Source organism: Dromaius novaehollandiae, chromosome 1, assembly GCF_036370855.1.
Source record: "Dromaius novaehollandiae isolate bDroNov1 chromosome 1, bDroNov1.hap1, whole genome shotgun sequence".
Classification (NCBI taxonomy): Eukaryota; Metazoa; Chordata; class Aves; order Casuariiformes; family Dromaiidae; genus Dromaius; species Dromaius novaehollandiae.
Genome location: NC_088098.1, coordinates 195,860,929 through 195,883,981, shown reverse-complemented (window position 1 = coordinate 195,883,981; position 23,053 = coordinate 195,860,929). Strand labels below are relative to the sequence as shown.

General features: G+C 40.8%; 1 protein-coding gene across 4 annotated transcripts in view; it reads left to right on the top strand.

The window, feature by feature from the left end:
• Window positions 1–23,053, top strand: part of MTUS2 (microtubule associated scaffold protein 2) — a 325,349-nt gene that overhangs the window by 116,427 nt on the left and 185,869 nt on the right. For all 4 annotated transcript variants that reach the window (XR_010387294.1, XM_064504964.1, XM_064504963.1 and 1 more), the window contains 2 exons: window positions 3,375–6,000; window positions 12,001–12,241. Coding sequence is in view for 3 of the 4 variants with exons in the window: in XM_064504964.1 (XP_064361034.1) it covers window positions 3,694–6,000; window positions 12,001–12,241 (2,548 nt within the window). In the remaining variant the exon portion in view is untranslated. The remainder of the gene's footprint in view (window positions 1–3,374; window positions 6,001–12,000; window positions 12,242–23,053) is intronic.

Here is a 23,053-nt window from a genome sequence, read left to right as displayed (position 1 = left end):
AGACATCTTAGTGCTGTGTTCATAATTTTAAATGCCTTAATTAACTCTGTTCTAAACCCCTGTAAGAGATTAGCAGAAAAAAATAGATGATAAATTAGTGGATTGCTTTAATTGTACATCTGAAATGCATGCAACTTGATAGGATGCTTCAGGCTTAATGATGTCCTTCATCATCATCATTTACCAATTTACTTATGTATCCTGCCATGGCACCCAGAGGCCAGGCTGTCTCTGAGCATGCAAGGCAGGGGGGAAGCAGCTGATGGGCTGAGAGACAGCTCTGAACCGCAGGCAGGAGGGATGTGGTGCTGCCTTGGGCTTACCTGCAGCTGAGGTCTATTTTGACACTTGGCACATCTGCATTTCCAGAGCAGCTCCATAGTCACACCAGCCCTTTCGGAAATACCTCCGTTCTTTTCCCTGAAACAAGCTGAATTATTTGTATTTAAAGATCAGTCATCAGAAAGCAAGAGGATTTCCTGATAGAAGAAAAATAAAAAAAAATACTATCTTTGCCAGTTTCAGCTGGAGAAAATGCATCTCCATCACAGAGAAAATGCATTCCCACTAACCAACTGTTGCTGTTCCCCATGCTGGCTTGTAAAAGCTCGTCTGTTAACTGAGAGATGGGTACATATGAAATCTGGCTGCAAAAAATGTGTTTTTAAGGATCTCAGTAGAAATTTTGTTGATAATATTTTGTTTGTGCTCTAGAGAAACAATCTGTGTTACTAGTGGATAGAAAGTGATACAAAGAAAATTGTGGTGGCTGTTTTCACTTTCAGATTTTTTTTTCACTCTGAAGAAATACTGTTGTGTTAGGTTGTACCTTAAAGATAGACGGTAATGGAAATGAATATTCATCAAAGAAAGCAATGTTCGAGTTGTGATCCTGAGCCAGTCAGAGCTCTGGGGCGGATTTGTTGCCACCTTTAAAACAAGCACATCAATACCAAAACGTCTTTAAATTGCTAAAGCTAAGTCTTGCCTTTTTTATTTTAAGCATGTAACATAGATCTGCTGAAGCAGAGACAATCAGTTTGAGACCGACTGAAATAAAAAGGATTGGTGGACCACTCACAGCCCCTTCCTTCTCTCCATGGCCTCCACCATGGACCCTTTTCCCAGTCTCGCTTCCCATCCAGCAATGTCCTCTGCTAGGTGGCCAGGAAGAGCAGCACAGTCCTGCCCTGCCTTCCTTGCTCCGCACTCCAGAAATCCATAGCCGTTTATTGGCAGCAAAGGCACCATGTCCCCCTCCCTCCAGTGGGTCCCCCCGTCCCAAAGGCAGGACAGAGTGATGAGCAGCCTTCTTTCTTGGTGTCTGGCCACAGCTTTTTTTTACTGAAAAAAAACGCACAGAAACAGTGAACAAGCAAATTGTGTACCATCTGGACACTTTGTTATATTAAAAAATTAATAATAAAAGATGGACATTTAGACCTACCGATAATAACTGCAGGTCATATACTAAACTGATTATTGATTCCCTGTAATCACCACAGTGTTTTATAGTAGATATATGGATACACAGCTGATAATGGCAGTTTTAAGCTACTAAATCTCCATCCTGAGTGTTATGGAGGGAAAAAGAAAAGGACATTTCATCTCTGTTTCCCTAATCTTTATGAGCAGCTCATACATCAAAAGGAAGATTTTACTAGATATTTCCTTCCTCACTTTCTTCATTAGTGCCATCTCAAATGTATGTGTTAAAGTTTTGGGCCACTGGGTGACAGATTTAGTGAGAAAGTACAAAGTAGTCCAAGAAAGATGAATTTTCCTATCTCTTTTCAGTTCCATGAGACTTTCCTCACTACACTTATTTCACTACTGGTACCACAGAGTGATTGAGGGAGAAACATGAGATGAGCAGCCTTAGCTGCCTTTGGAGCCCATCGGTGCACTTTCCTAACTGACCAAAAATGTTAACAGCAAGACATGCTCTGCCCAGTGAAGAGGTTTAGAGTTCAGCTTTCACACTGAATATGTAGATTCTGGTATGTTCAGTTTTGGGGACAAAAAAGAGCAACAAGAAACAAACAAACAAAACATCCACAATGCATATATTTAATTTAATAGGTATTCAATTATTTTTTCTCTGGGTGTAAGGACAGAACACAGAAGTGGTTTAAAAGTGTTGCTTTCCAACACTTTGAGGATGAGATCTGTAATAACACAATTCTGTAGTGCTGAATCGAAACTCTAACACTGTGTTCTGTTTCATGAATTAATTTAATTAGTTATTGTTTGTTGTAGAGATGGAACTAAGCCAAGAGCCCTGAACCCAAACTCAACCAAAATGTGTGTATGTACAGTGTAAAGAAACTGAATCTGTGTTCGGCCGCAGATGTTGTGAGCGGTGCCAAGCTGGACATGAAGCTGGGAGGACCTCCTCATAGCAGGTGCTAGAAATACGAGCCCAGATGTTCTCCCAGATGCTGCAGGCAGCGCACACAGTGGACTTAATCTGTACTTCTAATTAGAGTCCCTTTGAGCCCCTAATTAGAAACCCAGGCTGCTGGGAGTACTGCAGGTGCTTTGAATTTCTAGTGTGTATATTATATTATTATGAAGGGTAGCAAAAACTAGTCAGGGAATATCTGAGGGAGTGGATTAGGCATGGCATGGACAGGAATCTCCCCTTCAGCTTGTTGGAGGTGACAGAGGACAACAGCCCCTCCTTAGCCCCATACAAAGTCAGAGGAGCAGGGCTCCCCTGGCCACAAGTGGCAGGAAGCCAAAAGGAGGTGCAGGATATTGGAACTGGTGTATTTGAATATACACATATGCAGCTGTCTCTTAGCAAAACACAGTTGTTCTTTGCAGGCCGCCAGCCATAGTCTTTACTTTCTTGGTATCTATGGATTTATCTAGGAAATGTCAAAGGGGAGGTCATGTCAGCACAAGCTCAGGAATGGTTTGTACAAGGCAAGCAGAGAAACCCATAAACGTCCCCTAATGAAGCTGGAGTTTCATTATTAATGGCTTGTCTATACTGTGTGGCTTTAAATGCATCAGTAGTGACTCTTGGTGTAATAAAGACGTTAATACATCAATATAAAAGTGCTCAGACCCTTGATGTAGGGTTCCGTCCTGACCTAGCTATTCGTGGCTATTTCCAGTTGTAAATTTCTGTGGTTTAAAAACAGTAGCAATCACTCTTCTGAGACAGTTATAACTGCATAACTTTAATAGTCAGAGATTTGCGCTACACAAGGAGTCTGGATGTGAGCAAAGCTATGGCTGAAACTAAAAGTATTTTAAAGCATTCAAACCTGGGGATGTACTGGCGAGTGCTGCTGTTTTTAACTTTGTTTTAGTTAGCATAATTCATGACATCAGTGTAATGTTGTCTGTTCCTTTTCTTGTAGGTTGGCTGGAGTAACTGGCTGTCATTCAGAGGAAACTTGACAGATCTATTTTGCTTTCGCTGAACCTCTCTACCACGTCATAAAGATTTCTTGGGTCCAGAAGCTTCACTGAAAACGACTGAGCAGCACAAAAATGTGACTCTGACAAAAGGCTCCAAGCTTTTTGACAAGGAGTTTTCTACTGATCAGTTTGTAATTTAAAGGTGTAACTGAAGCTTGAATAATAGTTAACCTGATAGTGGACAAAAAGCCTTCTCATTAATTAGGACTGCCAGTCCTAATTAATCCTCCTAAAAAAGCAGTCACCTGAAGGTTCAAAATGAGTGCTCCATTAATTCCAAACAAGTCATGTTACACTCAGCTTCAAGACAACCGCAGTGAAATAAAAAATAATAATGAAAGCATAGTAAACGTGGGGGATACCAACGCCAACCAAATTGTGACGAAAGTTAGGACCACTGAAGGTGATACCAAGAAATGTGGTTTGACAGATGAGAGTGGGAATATACATCCTGGGGGATCAGAAAAAGTTACTCAGCTGAGTACAGAGCAGAATAAACTTCTGGCCTTTAAAGAGTCTCAGACCTGTGACACCAGTGTACAGGAAAGTAAGCTGTTCCCTACCTCAAACAGGGAAATGGGAAAAGATGGTAGGACCAGTGAAGCAAGGGATATATCAAGGCATATCAGGATCAGCCGAGGACAAAGTCTGTCCAATTTGAAAAGCAGCACAAATGATGCCAACCTAGGGGTTGTTTCAAAAGGCGATACTGACTTTACCCAGAATTTTTCTAAGGGTAAAGTGGCGAGGACTGTGGAGATGGAGAGAATAAAAAGGCTTTCTTTGGGAAGACCTAGTAAGTTTTCTGCTCAAACCGAAACATTTGCAAAAGAATGTGTTGGCCGTGTTTCGTGTAAACGTTTGCTTTCGGCCTCATTGGATTCCATTGACAGGTCACACCATTTGATTGGAAATACAGAGAAATCACAAAAAACATCCACAGATCATTTTCTCGGGATGGTGTTTCATCCACTTGACAATACCTCAGAGGAAAATATTGTGTTTCATTCTAAACCGTCTACCTCAGGGAACAAGAAAATATCTAAACCGGAAATCCAAATGGATGTGCAAAATGTACCAAATGTTAACACTGACAGCACACTGCGAACTTCTCATGCTGATCTACATTCAGCTATTAAGCCCAATGAGATTGCTAGTAAATCAGAAGCGCAATTAGGTGAGGGTGATAAAAGTAAAAAACTGGAGCTTAAGACCATACCATCTCTACAATCTAAAAACATATGTCAACAAAAGATTGAGAGAATTATGCTTGTAGAATTTCTGGGATGTCAAAAAGAGGAAAGTACAATAATGCAAGAAAAGAAAGGTTCCGGATCTGAGGTATTGAAATTTCAAGCTTCCCATTTTCCAGACATCTATAATAAAGTAGAGGATCCATTGTCAAGCCAGGTGGTCACCCAGCCCGATGACAAATTGCTAAGTGATGACAACACCATGCATGGGGCAGGAGGAGGAAGCAGTGGGAGTGACAGCAGGGCAACCATTAGTGAGGAATATTTCACTGACAAAGAAGTGGAATCAGTATTCCCACTCACTTGTGGTAGCAAATCCAGTGGCAAAGAAACACTTAGAAAAAAAGAAAATTTACGTGAAGTTGGCACAGTTTGCCCTGAAACAGTTGGTGAGCAAGTATCTCTTATACATAACATTCATCTACCTGAGAGCAAACCCTTGAAAGGTAATGAGAATAAACTGATGCCAGTCAAAGGAAATAGTGAAGATGCTGCTGTACCGACTTCTGAACTCTCAGATCAGCCCAGAGTGCTGAGTGCAGAAACGGTGTCAAATGAACAGTGTAGCAACGAGGATAGTGATGTGGAAATCTCAAGCTTTTCAGTTCAGAGTAAAAAGACAACTATTGCAAAGAAACACCTTTCATATGAAGCACCAGAGAGCTATAAGATTGCAGCGAAGGCTGATGGCTTTTTATGCGTTCCAACTCCCTTGCGCCCAGTGGCAACTCTGAATGTTAATAATCAGCCTGCACTATCAAACAGTAATCTGAAGGACCTTTATGCACTTCATGTTGACAAACTGTCACCCTCCTCAGTCCTACCTCCCATTGACAGCACGCAGTTGTTAAGCATATCCCCTAAAGTGCCTATCAAGACTGTTTGCAGCAGTGCAATCCCCAAACCTATCTTGGTCCAGTCCAAGGGCTCCCTTGCAGATAAAGCGGATGTGGACAGTGACTGCAGTGAAAAGCTGGAAGAAAGCATCGAGATGAAGCCTGCCATACCCAAGCCCAAACATGTGAGACCTAAAATCATCACTTACATTAGAAGAAACCCTCGTTCAATAGAGCAGCTTGACCCTTCGTTTGCCTCTGCAGGGCTGTCGTACAGCACCCCAGCATGTGGCATGCGCATCTCTAAGGAAGAGAAGGAATCAAATGGAGGCGATATAAAGCCCCCCAGCATCCTGTATGACAAATTTAAACCTGACCTCCAGAAGCCAAGGATCTTCAGTTCTGGACTTGTGGTGTCAGGAATTAGGCCCCCTGGCCATCACTTTGGTCCGATGAGTGAAAAATTTCTGCAGGAGGTAAGGAGGTGACTTTGACAACCTCTTTTGTATGCCAGATGGTATTCGTTTGCTTACTTGTTGCTGCCAGTAGTTCCCAACCCTCAAATAAGAAAAAGTCCTAAATGCAGGCAACGTGTGGCCATTAGAAATGAACTTACTTAACTGTTTCTGGAACTGATCCTGTTGTGGTGTCTAATCTGTGACTTGACTGGAAGTTGTCATTGTGTTCCTGTAATGTTTCCCAGCAAAACGTTCACCTGCTAGTACTATAAACAGGGATGTTTGAAAAGCAAAAGACATACAGTTTGAACATATCCATGAATGGAACTATTTTTTCTTGAAGGAATAGCTTTGGGAAATGAACATAATTTGCCCACAAACAAAGACTTTTCCTCTTTAATGGGAAACTTGGCACATATTTGCAGACAGAGCACGAGAGGACTCATTTAATTCCCTTCTGTTTAGCTCTACAGAAAACCAGAGACTTTTAAAGCTCATGTTAGGTAATATATATCATGCAGGAAAAGATTTTCTTTTCATTTGATTTAAAGCAGTTTGTTATTTTGACCAGAATCTTCAATGAGAAATCTCCTTTCCCCAGAAAGTATTCCCGAGCACCCAAAAGGTGAAGGAATTCCTTCTGGCCAGTTCTGGGTCCTGGTAACTAGTTGTGTGTCCTCCACCTTGATAATTTGGGCAGGAGTCTTGATTCCCAGCACCTCCCTGCTGGGAGGTGAGAACAGTGGAGGAAGGTTGACATTGCTTGGTAGGTGGAGAAAAGATGGAGAAGAGGGAGTTGTAATTGGGTCTGTGATATGTCATTGGATCTGCTGCTTGGGACATGTGATAGCTCAGCAACCAAGCCTTTTATCTAAATACTGAAGATCATATATATACTAGTGTTTTGGGTTTTTTTTCCTGGGTGTCTCGTGGTGTGTTATGAGACTCTTTTAATGTCCATCTCATTAATGCCCAGTTTTTGTACAGGGAACAGCATTAAAGTAACACATCAGGTGACAGTGTCGACAATCAAAAGCCAGCAAATATCCAAATTAAGATATCTTGCGTCAGTGTAGCTTGGCCCTTTTGGCATGCATGTTAAGAGGCATTCTAGTGATTAGTGAAATGATAATGGATTATAGTTTTCGATAGAATACCATCTCATTCCAAACACAGAAAGGACAGTGCTTGTTGCCTTTCCTCCTCTGACTTCAGTTTCTGGTTCCATCCCTTATATTTTGCATGTGGAGGAGAAATTATGTCATTGTGGGCTTGTCTATGGCAGCCTGCAATGGATGGCAACTGAAATTAAAGCCAAAACAACTGTGCAGCTACTTGGCTGTTTATAGAGTGGTTTATAGACCCCTTAAAGGCCATAGGAATCTGTAGCCCATACATCTGGGGTTCAGATAATCAGGCACGATCAGCAGACAGAACTGGGAGTGGAGATGAGCAATTTCTGTGCACTGTTGAGAACTGTTCTTAGCATGAAAAGGAGTCAGGTTGTGGCAGGTCTGCAGTGTGATTTACTCTAGACTAGGATTAGGAGAAAATGACTCAAAGAGAACATTGATGGAGAGGGTCCAAAGCACCCGTCTTTCACTAAGCAGTATGATTTTGGGTAGATATATCAAGGGGGAAAAGTTTGAACCCAAAGTTCTTCAGAAACACTGAATTGGCTGGAGGAGACACTGAGAAGGAAAAAAGTCAAACAAACTATAGTTTGTATCAGGAATTTTCGTTAACCTACTGATTCCTATTAGTCATTAGGAATTAAGAGTCATAGAAGCAGCAGCTGTTAGTTAGCAGGGGATGGTATGTGCTCTCTTATGATGCCACCCTATCAGCAGGTACCTTAACCCCCTGATAATAAGGGGATGGCAATGGGCGCTGATTTGGCTACAGTATGGCTCAAGAGAAAGGAAAAAGATTAATCTGTGCAAGTGGACAGATCCTTAGAAGAGCAGCTGTGCACAGTACTGGTTAAGGGCAGATGAATGATGTGTAATCAGAGGAAAACAATTAGGATGGGTCGAGATAGATCAAAATCATATTGGCAAATGCACGGTGCTGAAGACTCAGAACTTTTGAGACAAGGAGATGCTGAGGCAGGATGACTACTCAGCATTGCCATTGTGGTGGAAAAGTTCCCAGACTGCCCTGTTTCCCATATCCAACTGGAGCCTTGGAGGGCTTTGATTAACATTTTATACTTCTCTCCATAGTTATGATAAAGGGTGTTAATAACTGCTGTCAATCAGACCTGTAATATCTGAGCACCCTTCAGCTAAATGGGCGGAACAATTAAATATTGGCTCCACTTTCAGGAGCCAAGAGGTGGAAAAAATAGGAAGGTGCTGTGCAAAGCAGCAGGCTCCAAGGCAAGGCCTGAAGAACAACCTGGGGAAGACTCAAGATGTGTCTCTGTGCAGGGGAGGGCCTGCCGGGCTCCTTGTGCTGGGTGTGCTACAGCCCTCACAGTACAGTCCAGACAGAAATTCTAGCTCAGGTCTGGAAGCAGTTCAGCTGTGATCTGAAGGCTGTATATTCATGAAGGATTGAATAAAGATTAAATGGACTGCCTTAATTGTGGCATTTTCAGCTCTTTTAGTGCTTTTCTTTGGAACCTTGACATGGTATGGCTGTAGATCTTTGTCTGGGTCAGAGTGTTGCTGTCCACATGCTTCATCGCAGTGCTCATTCTCCACTTTAGTGTGGACCTCTGCCACTTTCCGTAAGTGCCAGCAGGAATTTGTGGCCACTTTGTCTCTATGTTTCTACTTACCTCTGGTAGAAGTAACAGAGCAAATGGCGAGTCGCAAAGGCTATAACCTTGCTAGTGAGCTACACAGTGTGAAGGCACAGCTTCCAAGGCTCACACAAAGTTGTCCATATTGTTGGACTCTGAATACGTTCCCCAGCTCTGTGTTCACCTGTACCAGCGTAAGCTCCCCCAGACAACACGTGGCACAGGTCAGGAGGCAGCAGGGGCTAGAGGCTGTTTCCAGGGAACACTGTGGATGAGACCCAGCTGTTCTGGAGGGCAAGAGACTTTACTCACATGGATATGATCTGTGCCATGCCAAAGAGCCGGCTTTGGCCCATTTTATTTACTGCTATAGATGCTGCCAAGAGCCCTGGTTGCAGTTGGGGCTCCATAAGGAGATCTGCTGATCCTCAGCTCTCCTGCCTGCTTCTCCCAGGACTGTGCTTGTCCCATCCAAACTCTGCCTGTGTGGTCTCTTTGGGGCAATTCTCTTGCATGGACCTTTTTCTGCTCCAGAGAGCATGGACTGAAGCCTGTCGAAGTGGAAGGCCTGTTGAAAGGGACAGGGGAAGTAGTTTTATATATAGGCAAAAGAACATATTTTTTTCCCTAATCTCATTATCTGAAATGACTGAACCAATTTTGCTGACTCTTTTCCCAAATAATTGCCTGAAGCAGGCACTTGACAAGAAAAAAAATCTGCTCGAGGAACTAAGGTTTGACAGTGTTATAAACAAAGTAACATGAAGGCAAGTGGTGAACAACTTTACCTATTGGCAGTGTTGACAGCTCTGCTTAGAATCACCCAGGTTATGGAAATTCCTGTATGTTTCACAGATTTGCTGTAGGGTTTCCAGCGCTTTCTAACACATACATTAAATGGAGTGCGTGGGAAATGTATAGTCATACACAATAAAATTGTGAGCTGAAGGGAGTCCTTATTTTTAGTTAACAGGCTTCAACAGCTCTTTTCTTAAAAGCCCCTCATACAAAAATCTGGTACAGAATGCTAACAGGACTCATATGAGTCCAAATCTTTCTAAACAGCTTTGAAATGACCTGATAATCAATAAACGCATGTGATTCTTTTGAGGCCAGTTGAATTACACACTTCATGAATTTGCTGATAAGTACAAAATAATAAAAAGGATTGTGTCCTCATAGCAAACTTACGTGTCCCTGCAAATTGATCTCTTTAAAAAAGAAATTTATTTCCTGAAAAATAGTTGGGCAAATTCTTCTCAGTTCCCTCAGTCTGAAAAGGTGTTTTAGGCTTGCGATTGTTTTTGTGTGCATGTTTGTGGTCCTTCTGTGTTCCTTGTAGCATAGTGTCAATAAAGGTAAAAGTAAGGTGACTGAAGGTTTGGCTAAGCTAACCCAGTTTATCAAAAATGCATGATTTCTATATTTAAAGATTTTTCTCTATTCCTTATACTGAAAAACTTGGTATTGGTGTTCACTGCCAGTTAAATATAAGATGATAGGAAGTGTGTAATGAAATCTCATTGAAATAAGTTCATCAGGGGGAAAAACGTAAATGAATCTTATCCAGGAAAAGAGTCCCATATACAGAAGTTGAAAATAAGAGTAGAGAATCATATATGAACAATAAAAACCTGCATCTGAACTTGCAGAAATAGGTCATAGAAATACAATAAAAAAGGAAAGTGGAAGATCTAATTTGAGAAAACAGGACGTCAAAAATAGTGAAAAATACGGAGCAAAAATATAATGCTCCATATCTCTTGTATCTGTCGTCTTAGTTTCCTCTGCCAAAGCCTTAAAGATTCTAAACTCAGTAATAGTTTAAGGCCAGTTTTGTATCTTTTAGCATATTAAAATTTGCTAAATTAGGATTAAAGCTCAAGCAGCAGCTAGGATCAAAGCTTTTACAGCTAATTTTCAAGTCCATGTTCTAAATGCTGATAATTGCTAAAATAGAAACTGATTTGGCATATTATATGTATCATAGCTTACAACAGAATTAATTAATCAGCAGTTGCATTTCTTCCTAGGTAGCCTATGGCACTTTTTTGATTAGTTTTTAAACAAAACCAGCCCTGATTTCGTGTTTCCTAAGCCTGCTTTTTTTCTCTGGCCTAAATGGGATGCACTGAAAAATTATTAAGTGCATCCTTGCTAAATTATTATGATTTTATATTTTATAAGAAAATTCTGCAATAGTTGGACTCTACCCAAGAGCGTTAGACAAGGATGAAGAGCAAACAGATCGTAGCAAATGAGGGAGGTGGAGGCCCAGCGAGCACCTGCCATGGCTCTGCTCCTTCGCCCCAAGTCATGGCAAACAGCATGCTGGCTGACGGCCCGAGCCAGGGCCCTGCTGGTGTGGAGGAAGGTTCAAGGGCTGAACCAGGGAACCAGCTCATTCCTCGACTCTAAATTCTCGGGTAACAGCCAATTTACTTGAAAAACTCCCAGCTTGGGGCTTACTGTGCTGTTCTCACAATATATTCCTGTTAAAATACTGAGAGATCTGTCGCTAATTTTAGCAAAGAAACGTCTATTTATGATAAACAGTACATGTTTTACATCGGCAAATTTGCTTTTCTCCTCCGCTCAGCTGCATTTTGTAGCTCTGATTTGGAATACTTCATGAGCACCCTGAAAATAATAACCTACAGAAACTTGCACTCCTCCAAAGTTGTGTCATTCTTCTGAAACCTCAGTGGCACAGACTACTGTGAACATAGTGAACATGTGAACAGTAGGAGCTTGTGGATGTTTTTTCACACATGAACAATTTAACAATACCATTTTTCTGATAAAATGAACTTAAAATACCTTCAAGTGTCTTTATAACTATTTAAATTAAAACAGACTCCCCCCAGATTGCATCTCAATGAGAAATATTTTAAATAACTTCTAATAAAAATTCCACTTACCCACTCTCTTGGTGCATTTACCTCTTTAACTAATCTCACCTTTCCAGACTTAACAATAACTTCATTTTCATTATTTGAAGCTTTTTATTTATTTGTTTATATTTTCAAGGGGGAAGAGATCAAGCCTTTATTTGGCCTTGGCTGTGTCTTGTGACTGGAACACGTGTATTCATGGAGAGGGATTCATATGGTTAGACATCACTTTTTGAAAGTGAGAATTACTTTGCAGTGGTATGAAGCCGAGACTCATGAGGAGGGAAAATTAGCCTTTATAAGCAATTGAGAGCTCCATATTCTCTGGATACATAATTTTATTGCATAATATCTGTTTTAATTATTTTTTTGTAGGTTGGAGAAAGGCCCGTGAAAGATGAATTTTGTCCTCCACCATATACTCACTATGAGGTCCCACCGAGTTTTTATCGATCTGCCATGATACTTAAGCCACAGTTAGGACTGGGCGCAGTTTCAAGGTTACCATCTGCAAAGAGCAGGATTCTTATTGCAAGTCAAAGATCCTCAGGTAGCTGTCTCCATCAGCCAGGAGAAATGACAAGTGCTCCCAGCCTCTATCACCCTGATGCTTCAGGTAAAGTATGATCTTTTTTTTCTCCTTTCTTTTAACTATAGTCACCAATAAGATTTTTTTCAGGCAGAGATACCACAAAATGAGCAATATCTTGACCTGATACTACAAAGCTCTAATAGCACTCTTTGAGGTGTGTTTTTTTTAACCTGAGGCAAGGCTGACTAGTGAGTCTGGGGCTTGCACAAAAGTTGGTTTATCAGGTCATTGCCAAAGGAGGATCGATTTCAGTGATAGTTCTCATAGAGCTCTTTTTCATCTTCCTCCTCCTTCTGAAGGCCTGAAAAAAATCTTTGCTTTGTGCCCTGTGGAAGATAATGGAACATTTTCTTCTATTGTGAAGACCCAGTTTTTCAATCTGAATATGCCAGTCCCCTATGCTCTTCTCTGAAGCCTTGGCAGTGTTCAGCTGTGCTAGCAGAGAGCTTGGTCTCTGGAGCCTCAGTGCACACCTCTTTGGAGATGTCTTCTCCAATACCTCTTGCTTCCAGCCACGATGCATGGCACAGCATGGCCCGGGAAGAATGACAGAGTAGGGAAGAGCAAGAGAAAAACCAGAGGGGGAAGTGTCTGACCCCACAAGACAGAGATAGTTACTTCTACAGTACACTTCTTCACAACCTGGAAAATCTTGGAGGTTTTAACAATGTACATTTAAGCAGCAGCAAGTTCACTGAAAATCAATTATTGCCAGAGTGAAACATAGCAACTGTTTAATAGCCAGCAAGTCTGCACAGATAGTTAGAAAATAGTCACAAAGGATAATGCCTTGGTGTCATACAGTCCATCCTCTTGCCCTGGGGCAGAGTTCCTTCTGATAGACATTTATCTATTCATAAAATCTTCCATTACGAGAGATCCTGCAGGCTTCTCCAATGAATCAGCTACCTTGGAGTTAATAATTTTCCCTAATATTTCACCTGGTCTCCTTTGTTGCAGGTTACTTGCTCTCCTATCTGGAGTGGATGTGGGGGTCCCCTCCTCTTTTATGTATATGAAAAAGATCACTGTCTCTCTCCTCGGCATCCATTTCTCCACACTAAACTGCACAAGAAATTAAGAGGCAGAATGAAAATTGGCCAGGATGAATATCTTGACTTATTCCGAGAAGACAGTATAAGTCAGTAATACAAGTTGCCAGGGCTTATGGTTTATCAGAAAAATCAAGGTTTTCTGAAACCCAGTGCCCCTTGCCACTGTCCCCTACTATCTCTGCACCTGGAGTTACCTACATTGATGCCATTTGCAGAAGCTGACCAAACTCAACTGTATGTAATTTCTGAGATTACACACTGGCATAGTAAAATTCAGTTCAGCCTTGTGAGTAGAGTTCAGTCAGTGCTCATCACGTGGAAAGAGGTGCAGAGAGCAATTGGATCCCATGTCCCATTTAAATGAAACTGCAATAGGCTGCAAGTTCAGATTATGACTAGGATAAGCCATTGCACAATAGGAGCACGTCTGGGAGATAGATATGAGAGGAATATACAGGTCCTGTTAACAAATCCAGTGTCTTGTCTGATCTTCAGAAATGAATGTTGCCTTGATTTTTAGTTATCCAACTTAATTATCCTGAATCACTGATTATTGCAGACATTACTTTTCCCTAGAGATTTTTTTTATCCATATAGGAACTTGTCTTGTATATACTAATTTACTGTCTTCCTGAATTAAGTGACATTCTAAAATCTAAACAGTATCTGCCTCAATCCTGTTTACTTTCTATAATACTACCTTTAAAAATTCCAGTGAATGAGATGTATACATGAGGAAATTTGACTCGCTCTTACCAATCAATTCCTGTTTCTCTAAAGTTTTCTAAAGATTTTTTTTTTTTTAATCTTATTACTGATAGTTTCTTGGATCTTTCCTGCTCTGGAGGAAAATTTAATTCTTAGCTCTTCATAACTTCCTTCCTATGAACGCTATTTGGTTTGTTTCTCTCAAGCCAATTAATACCTTGCTGTTTCAAAGATACTATTGAAGATAATTCATGTTAGTCCAATAATCTGTCTGCTATCTCATTCAGGTTCCCAAAGTGTGTCCCATCTGGCCTTTGGGCTCTGACTGTTTTTATTGATTTTAAATTACCCAAGACTTGTTCTGGAGAAGTTGCTAATGTCTTCAGTTTTTCACTGTCCTCCCCAGGACACATTGTTTTCACTTCTGGCATCTCACCTCCGTTTTCCCTGTGAGGTGAAGAACTTGTTTAATTTTTCTGCAATATCTTATTCTGTTGCAAAGTACTTCCCATTGCGCTCTGATGATCCGCCAGTTGCCCTTATTGATCTTTCATGTATTTCTGATAACTTCTATTAGTTTCTTTATATTCTTTTATTTTCAGCATTTTATTTCCTGTTTACCCATTCAGGATTGGTTTATAATCACGTCTGCCTTGCTCATAGTCTGTTCCCTTGTATACCTCAAATGACCGATTCTTTCGCTCAACACCATATGGCTTCATAAGCCAGCATATCAGTCTTTTCATCTTCCATAATTTTTTTCAAAAAGAATGAATTGCTCATAAAAGAGTTGCACACCAGAACTCACGTGACGCTAACTCACAGCAGAGTCGAGCGTGATCTGTCAGGGTGGCTGGTGGGGGCCTGCACCCCAGGGCTGCTTTCACATGGAAGCACTTCAATAGGTATTGAATTCACTAAAAACATGCTCTTTGGGCAGAGTGAAAAGAACGGACCTAGTGCAACATATTCCATCTCATCAAGAGAACTGAGACACACAGCAGTGTTAATCTATCAGATCAGCAAGGTGTACCTGTATCTAGATGGGTCATATCTACCATATCAAGCCAATTGTTTTAAGACAGTCAACACCTTTTTTTCAGCTTTCTGTTATCCTATTTCACTTAATTTGGCAGCTTGATGTGGTATTAAGCTACTTTAATCTGCATTAATATTTTTGATGCAATACTTGAAGAACAGGATTAAATATAGCTTAAAGTCATATTTACAAATATAATCAAGCAAAATGCATGAAAAAATGGTCAGCCTAAAGGAACTGGTGCTGGTAAGAGCTTTGCTCATGGCTGTTTTGGAGTGTGAGGTCTTGGCTGGCTACAGCAAGAGCAGCAAGGACTGCCTTCAGTAGTGCTCATCAGCATCTTCTGCAGCTGGATCCTGAGCTTTTAATCCAGCAAGCCTGTTAGGGATTTCAGTCCTGCCCTGGGGTAGTAGAAATGGAAGGATCCAGCCGGTTGCCATCTAGTGACAAAGTGTGAGGTACCACTGAGGCTTTAAAAATGAAATTGCCATGCCACAGTATTCAGGACAGAACCAGTGCCTCATAATGAGGATTTTATTCCCCTCTGCCATGACTTTCATAGTGTAGCAGGCTGCTTAAGCAGCACTGATAAGCTGAGTAGTTTGGCCTTCGTATAATACTAATTCTCATAAACCTGACTCTAAAGTAATTGGTAATTAAATCCATGAACTGCTGTGATGGACTGCAAGCACCAGAAGTACATTAAGAGTTTTGTTAGTTTTAAGACATGACAAGTAGAAAATAAAATGATAATGAATGATCCTGTGATTCACCAAGTGTGATATCTAAAATGTGACTAGAGCAGTGATCTTTCTTCATCTGTAGGACATTCGACACATGTATTGGCATGGGCTGTGATTTCCTTATTGAACGGCACTGTTCTTTAGAAGATGATTTATATTGGATGGGTGAGGCAGGCATTCCTACTATAAGGAAAAATATTCTGCACTGTAGAAAACATAGCAAGTTGTTGATTTGTGATGTATTTAAAGGGACATTAATGTCTCTGAAAGCTTAATATTTATTTATTTTATATAAATTGACTCTGCTTTTTCTGAGGGAAACACGTAATTCAAAACAAGCATTAAAGGATACTGCGTCTATAACGTATAAATTATGAATATGGTTTCCTTGGTTATAAAGACTTCTTAGACCACGTAAGTTAGTATTTACATTAATTAGCTGATTATTTTTATGGGATTAATGTCTGATTTTGAAAAGTAAAACAGAGACCTCATCATTAAAACTTCACTTAATTCCACTCATTTTCCACTAGTATTTATGGTATATTTTTCTCAAAGGATGAGTTAATGAAATGTTTCCTTATCAGCTCTCTGTATGTTACATTTGCCAGTCCTGAGTGTCTAGCAGCCCCTCTTATTTCTAAACAAGTCAAATCCTGTTAAAGGTACCGTTTATATATAAATCAGAAAAGCAATGTTTTTGATTTACTCAGACACACACAAACATACACGTATTTTTGTGTATTTGTAGATCATCATTAATGTTACAATATGTCTACAGGTTTCTCCTGGTGGGATATCAGCTTTGCTTTCATGTTGATTCTCAGGAATACCTAACACTTAAACAAGCAAATGAGATTTGATGATAGAAAAGGGGCTTCGAGGTTGCTTTCTGAAATGTTTCATTACTGCTACTCCAGCTGCATGCTTATCTACTACGTTTGCAATCTGACAGACTTGGATTTGAGCTGTCAGACTTCTTAGTTTGTTAAGAAGAGAGGACAAGGCCAGAATTCAGAGGAAAATATTCTCTATGCCCCACTAAAATCTGTAATGGTTTCTGTTGTCACTGTCTGCTTTCTCTGGCAGACCAATCTGATTGTATTTCATAAAGAAAAACAGAATGCCTTAATGAGAGCCATGCATCTCCTCAGCAGAGTTTTGCTCATGACATTATAACCATACTCAAGACGTAGCCACGTGCCACCTTTCTGCTCCCAGCAATTATTGCCTTTTCAAAGAACCAAAATGCATCTTATCAGAAGGATTGTGTATATGACTGTGTTATTTTATATCATGTTATAACTCAGTTATAACTCAGCTGACAATCATACGAATGGTATCAGTAATGATCTGTGTACAGAAGAAAACAAATGCTGAAGTAAGATTTAACTACTGTGTGCTTATAGACTGCATCTGTGTTGCTCAACTGTAGAAGATCCGACCGGATGCATTTCCATGGTGTGCCTGGAAATAGAAAGAATTTAATGTAATTCTGTAGTCGCTCTGTAGGAGAAATGAAAAGGAGAAGGTGAAAGTGAAGAAGGAGAGTGGATAATGAAAAAGAGCAGGTCAAAAGTTTGATAGGCAAATGCAGCGATGAAGGGAGATAAGCCCAAGGAAACCTTACTTGAGAAGAAAACATGCAATAGGAGAGGGAGCAAAGCAGCTGGAAGGACAGAGCTATTCATTGTGTGACATCTTTGTAAGGGGACTTTCACCATTCTTCAAGATACATTTTGCCCATCTTCCTGAGGATTTCCGCCCAATTAACCTCTGAGACAACTTCTCATAAGACTTTACTTATTCTTATAAAGCTTCTCTTGGCCCTTCTTCTTCTTGTTCATGGAAAGTTATGATCAAAGACTGGCTGCTAGAAGAAAGCTTACAGGTGTGTGGTTGCAACGCGCTCTGACTTTGGGATTACTGTTCTGTTTTGTCTCCAAAGAGGGAACAGATCAGCTGCGAATTAACAGAAGCAGTTCAGAATTCTGAAAATCTGGCATTTTAAAATCCCACTACCCCAAATTTCTTGAGCATCCAAAAGAATTTAAAGATACTTCATAATCTAATTGGCTCTCAATCTAATTATATTCGGCTTGCACACTGTCTTGCCTGGTGATATTCACCTGATGTCAACATAAGGTCTTCAAGTTCCCTTCTGGTTCCAGAAGTCAATGCAGAGACAGAAAACTGTAATCTGAGGCTACATCAATATTGTCTTTGTTACTGGTCCTGTGTAACATCTTGTGGCACCCAGAACAAGTGGCTGGGATTGCCTGGCCTCCATATTATTTGTAGGAGCCTAACTCAGGCTATCTAGCCTCTTTTCCTGTGTCTCACCAAGGGACTGCTTAGATCTCTCTCTCAGAAGAATATTCTCTTCTGAATAGAGCCTCCCATCCACATGTCCCTCCTCTCATCCATCCTTCTCCTTACAGGGAGTCAGCTGAAGCTGGACTCTACCTGGGAAGGGGACACACAGATGAAGGCAGCAACTTTCTAAACTGTGCTGAACACAGAAATATATCATAGAAATAGAAATATATGGCCTTGCTGCTCTGGGCTTTCAGTCAAAAATGCAGTAAGTGCATCTCAGACACCATGACACTTCCTGTGCTGGCATCTTCTGTGGGATGTCACTGCTTTGCACTTCAGCTAAAAAGCAAATGTGGGCATTTGCAGTTTGAATTAAGCAGGAGCTGACAAATTCTTGGGATGGTGTGAATGTGCTAAACAACCGTGGGTTGTCTGGGGGTTGGCAAGGCACAGAGCAGCTTTTTGGGGCACTGAAACCTGAAGCAGGAGGAGCTGAGCTTTTGCTACCATATGATGGTGGTCTGGCTGATCAGAAGTTAATTCATGTTCAGCAGTGACAACCGTTTTGCCTTTGGAACTGAACTGTCCCAGGCTTGACAGTATTTGGACGAGAGACCCTCAGGAGGGCTGGACACAACCTGCTGACCATTATGTGGGTGAAAGCTATAAACCCCTCCGCTTTAAGGCCCCATTCCTCAGTTCTTGTTAAGAGAAAAGTTGTTGCGACTATAACAGGGAAATCACTAGAGCAGTGGTAACAGAATAGGGTTCTTATTTCGGTGAATTGTTTTCCATTTCCAAAGGTATCAAAGACTGGGTTAACTCTGAGGTGCCTTGAAAAACTGCTTGTTTTATCCCTGACTAGTTCTGTGACCTTGCAGATAACTTCTCTGCCACAGATTCCCCAATATGAAGTGAGGATAATGTTTATAGCACCCTATAAAAGTAGCTGACTTCCCTGAGAGAAAATGACACCTAATGATTAAAGTTTTAAGAAAAATGCATGTTAAATAAATAAATAAAAATAAATAAAAGGATTGCCAAGGATCTCTGAATTGTGGAGAGGAGTCGAAGTATTGAACTGCTACTCTTTTTCATATGAACATGCTTGTGTAACTCATTTCTTTAACTTTTCATTTGTTTTGGCTAAAACTTATTTCAGATTTCACAGAGAAATTACATGAAAGTTGTGCTTTAGTTATATATGTGCATGGAGATGTGTTTCATGTGCAGTATGGATGCAGAAAAAGGCTAGCTCAGACTTTTCTTTAGGTTCCCCAGGCACATCTGTTTTGTGTCAATCAGTTGCTACCTCAAAATGTTTTCATGTTCCTAGATGGGAACAGCTGAAGTGTTGTAGAAAAAACACTTGTGTGCCATACAGACAACAATACTTAATTCTATAATTAGCTTCAGGCAGTCAGACAGCTGGAAATATTTTTGCCAATTTTTATGCTTATTTTGGCAGATTTTTATTAAAAGGAAAGCTGTCCATTAAAACAACTTTCATTTTGAACTCACAGACCTTGTTTGTAGGAGTCCTTCTATACTGCTAAGAAACAGAAGGAAAAAATGATTATGCATCGTAAAATGTGATGATATTTAGAACAGAAAATAGGTACAATAGGCTGATGTTGTATGTATATTAATGAGAAAGAAGACACAAACTGACTTATCTTTAAGGATTCATATGCATCCCTAATGAGGATAATGTTCTGCCCTCAGGTACTTGTGTCACTTTTCAGAGAGAGTGTGACAGAGCTGGATTACTAAGATGAGAAGTGAAAAATAATTTAAGGATGATGATGAGCTCAAAATGCAAAATATTGTCAGTTTAGGGGAAATCTGAATTGTAGTGACAAAACCGAAAACTCGAAAAGTACAAAAATGTGAGAAAAGCCACTGAATCTTCTGCCCAGTCTGGGAGGATGATGTTGAAGAAAAGGTAGAGTTGGCTGGGCATTTTCTGGTGAAGCAAGACACCAAAACTTGTGACCCAACACATCCTGATTTTAATGATTTTCTTCTTTGATGAAACCCCTGGTAGGGTTTTGACGCGAGGCTGTCCCACGTCTTGCTAAGTGCCCCGCAGGATGCTGTATTTCTTGGGTGCTGGCAGCCCCGCCACAGGCAGCCCGTCAGGGCTGGGAACCGCTGGGCTTCCTTGCTTGCCCACGGTGCTCAGCGCACCGCTGGCTGCAGGCTGGTACCTCCCTCTGTGGTGCAGAGGACAGGGACCCCAGGGGCTTGGTGCGGGCTGCATGGCATGGGGCTTTCCTGCTGTTAAGGTGGGCCTTTGAAGTCCCAGGTGAACCTTGCGTTCCTAGGGCAAGCTAATTTCAAGTTTTTAAACAAAACCATTTCTAACCACTTTTTTTCACCCTGTAGTGGAATTTCCTCTAATCTGCTACAGGAGTTTTTTGATATTTGTAGCTCCTTGCTCTAAAATGGAGATATTTTAGTTCTGAGTCCCACCCCAGTGTTCAGAGGTTCTTAGGAGGGAGGAACCTCAACTCTCAGCCTGTTCTAGGGCAGGCCTGTTTATGCATCTTTTGGAAATCTGCAAAACCCACAGGAGACAGTCCCACATCTTCTTCCAGTTGCTCACAGTCCAGGGCAGACTCTTTACCCTGCAGTAGTGTTTGTAGCCACCTGCTGCAGATCCTCGCCTGTGCTTCACATCGCTACCAGGCTGTGTGGACTTTGCCCCGCCACTGATGCTGCACAGAGAACCTTTTGCACACTGTGGTTGGGATGTATGCCTTTTGTCACACACAATTCCTCCTTGTAATTAGTCCTATAGATAGCTGACAAGGCTGATGTTGGGCTCTAACTTGCATGTGCTGTGCAGTGAGCTGGGAAAGTGAGCTGCTCTGGCCACACCACCACTGAAGTGTTGGTGTCAGCATCGGCAGGGCAGGATGCCTCTGGTTGTGAAGTGAGGAGAGTACAGGATCACCGGTCCCTAATAGAAGCACAGTCTGACATTGGCGTAAGCCAATCTGAATCCCACCTTGCAGCTTTTGCCGATGCAGGAAGGTATTAGCCCTCTCAGATAGAGAGATTCTGAGTAAAAGATAATTAGCTTGTTGTTTCTAGCATTGGGGACCCTTAAAGCCTTTCACTGGATACTGGATATTTTTTATTGTTCCTAAATTGTTATCATTAAAATCAGTTGAGGTGATTTGCAGTAATTGCAAACGCTGCTAAGGACAATGATGTTGAGATATGATTCTGTGCTGCTTTGCTGGGTAGTCATTTAGATGTGACATGAATGTCAAGTCCTACCATTGAGGAGTGAAGAAATCTGGCTTGATGGGGTGTTGCAGATAACAGTAAACCAGCTGTAAAGTGCCATTGCAAAAGCAATACTGCACAAGCCTGGCAGTAAACAGCAACGATAAACATCACCGCTTCGCTGTTCCCATTGCTAATGTGCCTGCACCGGTCTTCCCCTGCACCTGGACCCACAACGGATGGTTGCATGAGCAACCATCACACAGGCCTAATGAAGTCAGATTCAGGATCACATCCCAGAATTATTCCTGTCAGTGAAAAAAGGATGAACAGATTTTTAACAGTTTTTCATTACACATTGTAGGTATTTGTTATTTTCCTTTTGATTACTCTCTACAGCAGGTCCTCTGGCCTGGTAAAGATGCTGCAGTCAGACATCTGTTTCCTTGAGTCTTACTGGAGGCCTGAACTCTTGAAAAGTGGTTACAAAGAGATGCAGGTTTAAGGGTTTATAGTGTATAAATCCTTTTGTTCATTGAGCAAGTAACATTTTTCTGTGTCTTTTATAGGAATGTGTTTTATACGAAAAACAATACTTTTTTTGCCTGGTGTTACATATATTTTTATTGCAAAAGAAGAAGCTTAGTTTTGTCAAACATAGTTTAGTATTATTATTGTAATGAGATCCACAACTATATTTCAAAATCCCCATAATATTTTTCTGCTCGAAGAAGGAGTTAGTCTTGTTTTCTATAAAGTCTCCTCAAAGAGTAATGCTTCATTAAAATTAATAAGGCTGTGACCTACATAGTTTACAAAAGAATTAAATACTGTAATAATGTGAAGACCATATTTTTTACGGTGCAATTAATTTCTATTTTTCCTTTAGTATTATGAACGTTCACTTCTTCCTTTGAAGTATGTGTCGGGCTGATGCCCAAATAGTCTTCACTACACAGGAATGGAAATGGGGTGATTTTGTGGCCTTTTCTGACAGAATACATTGATATTTCTAATGCTCCCTTGTCTCCTAACCTACCAATCCCATCCGATTAAACATTCCAGCATCAGCTTTTAGAAAACTTTGTTGATTTTTTTCTTTTTTTTTAATATCCTCACTCCATGGGATTCCACAGGGAACAGAAATCTGGTAGTGTCAAAAATACAAAGGGAAACTCTGTCCAAATTTTATGTACAGTTGAGGTCCAGATCCACTTTCTATCCAGGCCTTTCAAACCAAACCAAACTCTGAACTTCAGTCCTTATACAATGATAGCTTGGAACATTTCTGGAACTATATTGTGGATTTTTCTAGAAAAGTTTGCCTAAAGAAGAGCAGTAGAACACTGGTGAGGACACAAACTGGAGAAGGATGACCAGTTAGTGGTTACCACAGCCAGACGTGATAGCCTAACTGTTATTGTTGTTGCCTAACTTTATCCCTGATAACCTGCCACTTGCAATTGTCTGAGACTTGGTCGACATGATTCAGATAGGCTGATATTTTATAGTGAGGTGAAGTCTGCCAGTAGAAACAGTTAGCGGTGTGTTAAAAAAGGATACCTTACCAGCGCATGTCCTTCTTTCCAGGGTTGGTGCAAGTGAAGGACATTTTGCTTTTAGCAAATTTTGAAAGAAAGAAGATTCCAAATAAATATTCTCCTTGGTAGAATACAAAGAAGTACTGTGTCCTTGAGGAGACTTATTGGCATTCTACAGTAACTTCAAAAATCAG